This window comes from Sinocyclocheilus grahami, unplaced genomic scaffold, assembly GCF_001515645.1.
Source record: "Sinocyclocheilus grahami isolate Dianchi unplaced genomic scaffold, SAMN03320097.WGS_v1.1 scaffold1590.1, whole genome shotgun sequence".
In the NCBI taxonomy this organism is placed as follows: domain Eukaryota; kingdom Metazoa; phylum Chordata; class Actinopteri; order Cypriniformes; family Cyprinidae; genus Sinocyclocheilus; species Sinocyclocheilus grahami.
The window spans coordinates 151,290-162,551 of record NW_015506769.1 but is presented as its reverse complement, the minus strand read 5'-3'; the positions used below and the strand labels follow the sequence as shown (position 1 = coordinate 162,551).

General features: G+C 43.3%; 1 protein-coding gene across 1 annotated transcript in view; it reads right to left on the bottom strand.

Moving 5' to 3' along the window:
- The window catches only part of LOC107571403 (E3 ubiquitin/ISG15 ligase TRIM25-like), a gene marked incomplete at its 3' end in the record, with an annotated part of 6,929 nt that extends 3,892 nt beyond the window's left edge, over positions 1 to 3,037 (bottom strand). Inside the window, exon 1 of the mRNA XM_016257728.1 lies at positions 2,407 to 3,037. Within this exon, the coding sequence (XP_016113214.1) occupies positions 2,407 to 2,979 (573 nt within the window). The remainder of the gene's footprint in view (positions 1 to 2,406) is intronic.
- Positions 3,038 to 11,262: the final 8,225 nt, after the last annotated feature.

Genomic DNA, 11,262 nt, shown 5'->3' with positions numbered 1-11,262 from the left:
TAATACCCCCACAACGAGTTGTGTGTTTCCCCACAGGACCAGGGCGACGCCTAGGGGGGGGAAATGTGGCGAGTATCCCAAGTCCAGATTAGCGTCGCCCTGGAAACGCCGCTGCCACACTGATCACCGACGCACAACACCTGTGCGCGATGAATGGCGCACCTGGAGCTCGTTCCCGCTGGCCTTAAAAGCCAGGAGAAGAGACACCAGCGGGAGGGCACCCCAGAGCTCCAGGCGACATTAACGATTGTTCTCCTTATTTCACAGACTCGGAAGGCACCCTAGGAGAGGGATATGCACCCCGGCACTTCACCCCACGAGCACCACGCTGAGACGGGCACCGAGCACCATTCATCAAGGGCACGTGTGATCAGTGTGTGGGCTAATAAATCACCCTCCGGGGCTCTTTCGACCAGTACAGAGTCTGTGTTCTCATTCACCCCGCGACAATAGCTATAGCTATACTTTAAAATATGACACATGTACATTGTGAATGATTGTTAAACATTAGAAATATATGTATATTTCCATATTGTCACGTGTTACAACAAACGTTGTGTTAGTTCCTGTTTGCCCCTATTTGTTTCAGTTCCGGTTCCTGTCTTTATAAGTCTTCAGTTTCTAGATGTTCTTTGTGTTGGATTAACGTTATTTTCAATGGTCAAAGTGTGTTGATGTATATTAAAGATTCCTTTACTTCTACTCCTTCGTCGTGCGCCATTTCTACAACCACGACCGCGTGACAGAATCCAACACCAATTACAGATAACGATGAAAACAATTGAGGACAAGCTGTGTGCGCTGCGGCAGAGTGGTCGGACGCTGGAGGAATTCCTCGCACTTTCCAACGAGGTGAGCTGCCACGACTCTTCACTTGGTGTGTGTTTCCAGCTCGGGCTGGACGATGATATAATATGCTGCGATCTCCCCACATGTGAATTTTCCTCTGATCGAGTTGATTAATCTCATCCTCTATTTAAACAATTCTGACTTCGAGGTGGAAGAAATCAATGCAAATTCTAAGTCTCCTCATCCAGCCCCCTCTGGAACAAGCTGTGTCTCCCCAGCTCACCTCACACCAGGAACCCCCACATACCTCGCCAACGGCTCTGACCCCCCCCCCGTGTTCTCCGGAGCTCCACCGTAGTCCTCAGGCCAGGAGCGCCGGCCACTCTGAAGTCTCACTCTTCAGCTGATCATCAGTCAGGCCTGCCGGCTACGGCTCACTCAAGCCCGCCGCTGGCTCTACGCGCTGCCTCCAGAGTTTTCAGCTCCAATCCTCACCCCAGAATCCACTCTAGAAAGCTCTCCATCGTCTCCTGAGTCTCCTTCGCCTCCGCTGGTCCCGTCCAGCCCTCCTTCGTCTCCAGAGCGCCCCCAGAGCCTGCTCCTCGAAAGCACCCGCTCCTCCAGAGCGCCCCCCAGGATTCCTAGTTTTCCCCAAAAAAATTTGGGGCGGGAGGGCCATATACCCGTGGCCGAGCCGGCTAAGGCCACGGAGGATCCACTATGGCCTCCTGAATCCCCTGCTCCGCCATGGCAACCTGAACTGCCTGAAGATCCCATCTGAACTTGTTCTTGAGTCAGTCCTATAACTCATGGGGTCCATATCAATAATATAGCAGTGCGTGAAGCAATGCTACTTCCGAATCAGGCACTTACGATCAATGTGCGATAACTAACTTGCATTTACCCCACGGTCCCTTACTTACGACAAGAGCGATCTCTCCCGGCTTAATGCACGTTACAACAGCTTGTGCGGGGCAGTTCCTATTATATCAAGGGAAAAATAATGTTGAGAAACATTATCAGCTTTGCTCTTTTGGCAGTAATACTGTTTAGAATTTTTTTGGGGCAAGTCGTTTGGGAGTTATTGCCATTATCTCTAAATGTGTAAAGAAAATCAAACACAAACTTAACACTGTTGCGAAAGCACGTGTTCAAGTTAACAAACTTGAATGAATCGTAGTGAAGTTAATAAGAGGAACGAATTCTTCTCACTAAATTCCCGATTGCACAATTCCTAGTAGTGAGATGAGGGTGTTTGCTTGCCAAACTCGTCATTAAATAGCTATTGAGCAACACGAAGGCTGGCGGACCTTATATATACATGAGTGCAGTGATGGGTGTCGCATCCCTGTGGGTGGACGTGGTATAGCTGATGCGAGCTTGACTGACGTGGCCTGCCAGAACTGACACTACGCTTGATATTCCACTTGCCAATTTTCATTGGCCTTTTCTTGTAATGCTCAGAGGTGATTGGGGCTGCCAAGTGAGACCCCTAAGTGAGATGTCATTTCTGCTGTGGTGTGCAGGGTGAATGCTGTAAGCTGTTAATATGGTGCTGATATAAACACATATGAAATGAGTGTCAGCAATATTTCATCAGTGTCTAGTGTTAAATACCTGTTTCTCTGTCCGCTGTGCTGCAGCTGATACAGTGTCGTGGTTTTTATGTTCACCCACTGTACACAGCATACATATACATTTCTGATCAGTGCGACAGAAAACCTCAAGAAGCTTCTCGTGTTTCTGGCAGATCATCTCCTGCAGTCGTCCATTGGCTTCAATCAAACTGTGTCTCTTTCCTTTAAATAAACTCTCATGTTGTTCGAGGTGATTCTGACAGTAAGAGTTCAGACACACCAGACAGGACTTGACGGCTCTGTATTGTCTTCCAGTACAGACGTCACACTGAACATCTCCAGCTCCAGCAGGAACCACACTTTGAAGTTTAGTCTGCTTCAGTTTCTCCAGCATTTCAGCAAACACCACGTTCTTAAATAAAGCAGGTCTTGGACTGAAGGTCTGTCTGCACTGAGGGCAGCTGTAGACTCTCTTCTCATCCTCCTGATCCCAGCAGTCTGTAATACAGCTCTTACAGTAACTGTGTCCACACTGGATGGTCACTGGATCCTTCAGGAGATCCAGACACACCGGACAGCTGAACTGCTCCACTGAAATACGGGCTTCTGCCATTTTACTGCATGAATACAGAGACACAAACACACAACAGCTCAGCTACACTTCAGTTTCTCTTTCCCGAAAGTCATGTGATTCCTGGTTCTGGAGTTTGGGGGACGTGTGTAAAACAGGCGTGTCTGAGTCTGTAAAACAGGTTCCTCATTCCTGCGGAGTTTAGTTTCGACACAGACCTTGATTAGTTGATTTAGGTGCGTTTAATTAGAGATCAAACTAAACCCTGTGGGAAAGTGACTCTCCTGGAATAGGAATGGGAAACCCTGATGATGAAATGTCTACTAGATGTCAGTCTCAGACAAACACTCAAAGAACACAAGTTACAGAGAAGCAGGAATCTGCAGTAATACTGCATCCTAATTACTACACTTGTACTGCAGGACTGAAAACTGTCCAGATTTACAGTTTCTTCATAATCACACTGATAAATCTGTTTTCTCAATCTTCAGCCGGCTGGCAGGGGCTGCCACTGACGGGTCACATGATGTGCAGTATCATGAGCCTGCACTCTGTTGAACCTCCTTGGCAGTCAAAGTCTCCTCCCTGAAGTTCGCCTACTTGTTGGTAGCTTGAGATTGATACAGCTCCCCATGAGCTGGTTTAAGTCGATCAACAGTAAACCATTCAGTACGGCCCCAAATATACACTGGAAATGTTTTGACTCCAGCGTCCAGAACACGAAACAGTCCATCATACAGGGGACTCAATGAATTTTGCTGAGCATCATGATGAATGAACATAAACTCAGCTGTAAGAAGTCCTTGGGGATCCAAGCGGTCATGCAGAGAGTTAGGAACTGGTTTGAAAGCATTTATTCTGTCTAAGGGGCAGGCTGGTCAGAGGATAAAGCCCATGACCTTGTGCTCTCTGGAATAAAATCTCTCTGATCATACACTAACTCTGCTGAGGAAGTTTGAAGATCCTCCTCAGGAGCTGTCCGCAGGTCCAGCAGGACCCAAGGTAGCCGCTCCACATCGTCTGTCAGACTGGCCCTAAGTATAGTTTTGAGAGAGCTATGAAAACATTCACAAAGGCCATTTGTCTGAAGTGGCACTCCAAGGATTCGAGCACCTCTGCCCACAACTCAGACAAAAATTGAGAGCTGTGATCAGAAGATATGCTCGATGGCATGGCAAAACGTGCTACCCATTACAATTGGTTACAAATTTGATATCCGATTATGGGCAAATGATTAAATATTGGGGAAAATATTGGTAAAACCGATTATCGGTCGATCTTTAGTCAGTGCCATTGACATCAACAACTACAATTTTTTATGTATATTGCATAGGGATGCATGATATTATCGGAATGTTATCAGAATCAGCCGATAAAGGCTTAAAATGTACAAATTTTTTGAAAAATGTTTTTTAAATATGCCGATATGCCTTGCTGATAAGACGGATAGCTCACATGTGCTCAGGCTGTGATAGTGATAAGATCACGAAAATAACTAGTCTGTTTTGATTTAAAGGTCAGAAGCTATAGCTGACATGAATAAAATTCACAAACATGACACTTGTAAATTAAATAATTGAATATATAAAGATTTACTGTGTCATATGTAATATATTTTTTTCAAATGGAATATGAAAACTTAAATATAAGGAGCTCTAAAAAAATTTTTAGAATTTTAACATTTTAGACCATCTATTAATGTTAAATCCACAAATAAAATGTTAAGGTTTCAACTACATCTGTCTGAGAAAAAATACAGAAGATATTGATTTTATTACAGTTATTTTCAAGGCTTTCAATGTACTCTGATGGTACATGATGGACCTGATGGTGCAGGAGACCACCAAGATCACGCAGATGTCCACATCCAGGGAGCTGATGAGGCAGGAGACCACCAAGGTGAATCAGGCAGGACTGGAACAAAGAGCACAGAGAGGTTAACAATGGCCTCAGTGGCCGTAACAGGACAAACAGAGCACACATATACATTTCTGGTCAGTGCGACAGAAAACCTCAAGGAGCTTCTCATGTTTCTGGCAGATCATCTCCTGCAGTCGTCCAGTGGCTTCAATCAAACTGTGTCTCTTTCCTTTAAATAAACTCTCATGTTGTTCGAGGTGATTCTGACAGTAAGAGTTCAGACACACCAGACAGGACTTGACGGCTCTGTATTGTCTTCCAGTACAGACGTCACACTGCACATCTCCAGCTCCAGCGTCACAGTCAGCAGAGAGTTTGGTCTTCCTCAGTTTCTCCACCAGTTCAGCCAAGATGGCGTTTCTAGCTAAAGTAGGTCTTGGACTGAAGGTCTGTCTGCACTGAGGGCAGCTGTAGACTCTCTTCTCATCCTCCTGATCCCAGAAGTCTGTAATACAGCTCTTACAGTAACTGTGTCCACACTGGATGGTCACTGGATCCTTCAGGAGATCCAGACACACCGGACAGCTGAACTGCTCCACTGAAATACGGGCTTCTGCCATTTTACTGCATGAATACAGAGACACAAACACACAACAGCTCAGCTACACTTCTACAGTTTCTCTTTCCCTGAACTCGTGTGATTCCTGGTTCTGTGTTTGAGTGTCGTGTGTAAAACAGGTTTGTCTGCGAGTCTGTAAAACAGGTTCCTCATTCCTGCGGAGTTTAGTTTCGACACAGACCTTGATTAGTTGATTTAGGTGCGTTTAATTAGAGATCAAACTAAACCCTGTGGGAAAGTGACTCTTCTGGAATAGGACTGGGAAACCCTGATGATGAAATGTCTACTAGATGTCAGTCTCAGACAAACATTCAAAGAACTCAAGTTACAGAGTAGCAGGACAACAGCCTTACAAACTGCATAATAATTACTACATTTGTACTGCAGGACTGAAAATTGTGTCCAGATTTACCCCGCAAACAAGCCTGCGGTGGCCCTTTACGGGCCCACTTAGAGCTAGCCTAAGGGCCCCCAGGAAGCCCTCACTAGGACCACATAGGGTCTACACTATTAATCTACAACAATAAATCTGTTTCACTATTAACACTTTTCAGCTACTGTAACTTAAGTCTTTGGGGAAAACAGTTATTATACATCTGAAATGGATGGAGTCACCACACAACTAATGTCTGTATTGTCAAAAATGTACAGTAGTCAAAGGGATTTCAAATCAATGGATATATCAAATACAAAATAGAAAACATTCAAGTCAGGTTAATACGGCTAATTTAACACTCTGAAAGGGACTACATAGTATCTATACAAATATAAAAAATAATACAAATTAACAAAAATAATAAATACCAAATTATTACTTTGAGCTCTGCTGAAAATATGTTTTGATGTGCTAAAGTATTCACGGTGGTAGCGCTCCTTTCATCCACCCACTCTGTCTCTTGATTTCCACAACCACATCTTTATCTTACTCTCAACTTCAGAATCAGGAGGACTTGGCATTTTCAGGCAACCTCTAAAACGCAAATCGGCCTATATCAGGGATCCTCAAATCTGGCTCATTAAACTCACTTTCCTGCAGAGTTTAGCTCCAAATTTGATCAAACTCACCCACCTGTGATTTTCTAATGATCCTGAAGACATGCTCAGGTGTGTTTGATTAAGGTTAGAGCTAAACTCAGCAGGTAGGTGGATCTTACGAGCCAGATTTGAGGATCCTGGCCTATATAAAACAATAGGTCAGGGGTGGCGAACGTCGGTCCTGGAGAGCCGCAGCCCTGCAGAGTTTTGCTTCAACCCTAATCAAACACACCTGAACACGCTAATCAAGGTCTGAAGGGTTACTAGGAAGCTACAGGCAGGTGAGTTTTAATTAGGGTTGGAGCTGAACTCTGCAGGGCTGCGGCTCTCCAGGACCGGAGTTCGCCACCCCTGCAATAGGTTCTGAAAAGGTTTCTTTTGGTTTGAGCCATTCCAGTTCAGTTGAGTGACTAAAGAATGGCCAGTCAATGTTCGTATTCTCCTAGTTGCATTACAGGGCTGCCTATGTGATATATTGAATAGTGAATACAAGTTATGGTTAGGTGGTACATTGTCATTGAATCCATTTTATAAAATTGTTATTTTTCTAATATTGTTAAATAGTGTTTCATTTCCTATGTGCATTTATTGAATTAATTATTTTCGCTTGGCATACCTGCGTCATGACGTCATCGCACGCTTCTGTAGGTACATCTGTCATCTGACAGTACATCTTCAGACAAAGGTGACAAAGTGGGGTCTTGTTTTTGCTGAAGTATTAACTGCTGAATGCAATGTAAGCGCATAGACGAAAATCCTCCAGCAAAACATTAAATTATTACCTCAGAACCTTGGGCTGATTTTTCAGTATATGACAAATCATCATGCAGAATCACAGACTGAAAAAAGCTCCTGTATCTCTCCAGATCTTGATAGGTAGCCTAAATTCAGAATCAGAAGACAAACAAAATCCATCAAAATTGATGATGATCCAGCTAACTCACCTTTCTGGAATGGGACATCGACCAACCAGGCACAGGGCTTACAAACGCTACAGTTTTTGCTGATTTTTGTTTCTTACTTAGAACAGGACAGTCTGCAATAAGATGACCTGGTCTCTTACAATAAAGACAGATCCTTTCTGAAATTGAACTGTAATTAGTCATTTTCTTAGCAGGTGATGAGACAGGGGACACAGACTTTACCTATTGTGCTTTCCCATACCTCAGCTTGTTTGTCACCAAAATGTACTTATCTGCCAAGAATGCAGCTTGTTCTAACTCCCTTCTGCTCACTGAAATAAACAGACACAACCCTCTGGCAGAGTTTTTAAATTCCTCAAGAAAAAAAAAGTTGTTCCTTACATTCCACCTACTGAGATGTGCACCACCGATCAAACAGATTCTTCTTCTGTCTTGCAAACTCAACATAAGCATGGTGAGCAAGCTTGGCACAACTTTGAAAGTGCTGGCAGGAAGCTTTTCAGTGAGCATTTCAGAAGCTGCTCTCAATTCCAACTTCTTAAGAAAGTGTTAATGTTTAAGATACATTTGTTTCTCTTTAAATTGTCTTTCCTCCTCCCTAGCCTCTAGTGTTTTTTCCTGTAAAGCTAGTTCATTGAGCCTAAGCTGCACTGCAGATTTAAAAAGGTGAAATGGTCCTGAAAAACAACAACAACAAAAAAGAAAGTCATCATACTTAGTGATGTTTTGTTAACAAGTTTCGGGAGGAGCGCGCACAGATAATTAACACGGCCAGTTCATCATCAGTAATTACACCATCTATCCAATCAGCTCAAGAGAGAACCTCTATAAATAATAAAGTCCGCTCTCGCCGAACCCGAAACAGTCGACCTCCTAATCAAAAGAGAAACAGACGCAAAATTTATGATCGGCCCCTTTTCCGCCCCCCCTGTGTGTCTGTGAGTGTGAGAGAGTGTGTCTGTGTGTGTGAGTGTGTGAGAGAGTGAGTGAGTGAGTGTGTGTGTGTGTGACTGTGAGTGTGAGAGAGTGTGTGTGTGAGTGAGTGTGTGTGTGCGTGCGTGTGTGTGTCCTGTTACCCCAGCACGGGGAGGAACACTCGGGGGGAGCATTCTGGGTCCGGGCTTAATCCCGAGCTCGGACCCCTCTCCCCGGCCAGGGGGAGGACCCCGGGCTCGAGAGTAATTACCGAGCTCGGAGCCCTCTCCCCGGACAGCACGCCAAATACGCATAAACTTTACTCGGTTCATTATAAGTAAGTGTGAACTCGTGAATACTGTTTGTGGTGAAAAGTGAAATTCATCTTGTGGAGATGTTTGGTACTGCAACCAAACTAAATCTGACTGAAAGCTCATGTTTTGAGATATCAATGTCAAATTTGGAGTTTGAGTTTTGGAAAATTCACACAGTTTTGGAGTAAAACATGTTTTGGAAAATATATATTTAATATCAATTGGATTTAATTTTTTTAATTTTAATATTTTTGTTAATTTTTCATAGTAATAAACTTCTATACGTTTTTTTAGTTTCACTTTTTTAACTTTTCAGCAATAATTTGCCAAGCGTCTTATTTAAAAAGAGAACAAACTTAAGTCTGTGCTCCAAACCATTTAAGATGTATGACCGTTTAAGTCAGAAATTGCATTTATAGGTTTATGCTCAACAGGTAATAAATGGATCATAACTATTCCATAAATATAATTTAGTACCATAAAATCCCCTAAAAATGCAAAATATTAAATAAAAACTAAAAATAAACTAAAATATAGTTTGTTAATTTCATGGAAATACATGTATAAATGTTAATTTTGACCGCCACATGAGGGTTCATCAGCAAAAGCAAGTTCCTCATCCTGCAGCAGCTTCCAAGTTGGCAACTTCAACTTGTATTGATTATGATGATCATTAGAGCACATTTTTGTTTTACAGCAGGTCACGTGTGTTCAGCGGTTGATTTCAGTCTCAGTCAGTGATTCAGAGGAAACTATAGGCTGCTGCATGTGTGTCTGTGTGTGAGTGTGTGAGTGTGTGTGTGTGTGTGTGGGTTTGGTTGTGTGTGTGTGTGTGTGTGTGTGACAAATGAGGACATAAAGTGTGTGTGTGTGACTGTGAGTGTGAGAGAGTGTGTGTGTGAGTGTGTGTGTGTGTCCTGGGTTTTCCAGGTCCTCCAGCGTCCCTCGGCTCCTCTGATGGAGGGTCCGCCGCTCTCAGCACTGACTCCTGCTCCTGTGATGACGGTGATGTGTCGTGTCTTTGAGAAGATCTCACGAAACTCAGTCACATCTGCACTAACACACAATCATACACATAACACACACACAGCAAAAACATAGTCTAAGTGGTTGCCACGGCGAAAAAGAGCCTCTCCTTAGTGCTTGAGGTTTCATCAGATCACTACCAGCTACTACTAATGACGTCTGACCATAATAACTTGCATCTCGTGGTCTTGTGTGTAATTACTGTAACTCCGAGGAGAATGGATGAGGGTTCTGTCTCACACCTGAGTTTGTGCGGATGATTTGATTGACAGCTGTCCTCCACATCAGCTGATCCCGGAGCATTTCCTGATCTTTAGCCTGTCAGAGGCAGAGAAATGGTATGCTTACTGACCACATCTTATATTTCATATTACACTTATCGTGATGAGTTAAACACAGCACTGAACACATCATCAAATCAAATGCCAAGATACTACAGAATACAGTATTACAGTCCAGCTGATGCTGTCCCTGCAAAACACCTGCTGATCCACAGACAAAATCAGCAATAAATCAGTGCCATCCAGCTATTCTTCAGTGTAGCACAGCACGTGTGCTCTAGTTTAGCTGCATTACTGATGAAAACACCGCAAGACTGTGCCGATCCAATCAAAGATACAGTAGTACACTGAGACCTTTTTATTTCTGTCTATCACTGATTTTGCAACTTGTGCCAACAGCTGCACTATTTGTTCGTAGCCTAGCAGTCTGCTGAATGCAGGAACAGTTTCATGTCACTAGCTTAAACTATACAATGTTTGGTGAGAGACTTTGGCTTGTTTTCTTCATCTTGTTTTTGTGGATTCAGCAGGATGCAGCTCAACTCTACAGAGCTGGTTTAAGGAGCAGCTTTACATCAGAAACACACAGACTTTCTCTTTTCTTACATTTTGCTCAGTTTATCAATAACCTTTATCCCAGCTATCAGGGGACGCTCTCTTAACTTTCACTTACTGCTTTTGAAAGTTATGTAATTGTTGGGGGGCGTTCTAATAACTAACTTTATTAATATTTGATATCATAAAGTTGAGAACAACATTCTGAGATCAGCATTACAACGTCCTTATGATTTTATTTGTATTTGAACCTTCTAAGAAACGTTTTCCATCTCCTTTAAAAACTGGACAATTTAACTTTCCTGAAATATAAAAAAAATAAACGTTCAAAGAATGTTATATTTTCGGCGAAGAAGTTAGTAAAGCGTTTTGTAAGAAACATATAGTCTTTCAGTAACGCTAACGTCAAATGGACAATTCGGCCAATACCCTCCAATATATCGAAACAATATTCTCACAATGTTTTTAGAAGATGAATGTTATGTGGGATTTTCCGGAGTCACGTGACATTAGCGCTGCTCGGAATGGACCAATCACGCGCTCGCAATTACAGAACGATTTTTTTAACATCACCATGACAACGGATGGAATGGATTTCTAATCGTACGTCAGATATCTTGGAACGAACAGATGATCATATATTTACAGCGTTATGCAATATTTGTCTGCTGTGTCTGTGAGGCCTCGAGCGCCCCCTGCAGGATCGCGCAGCTGCGTCTCCGGTAACCGGTTCACCGACTCCAGCCTCTGCCGCGACACTGCGCCGGTCCCTGATGGAGGTCGATGGCGGCCTGTCT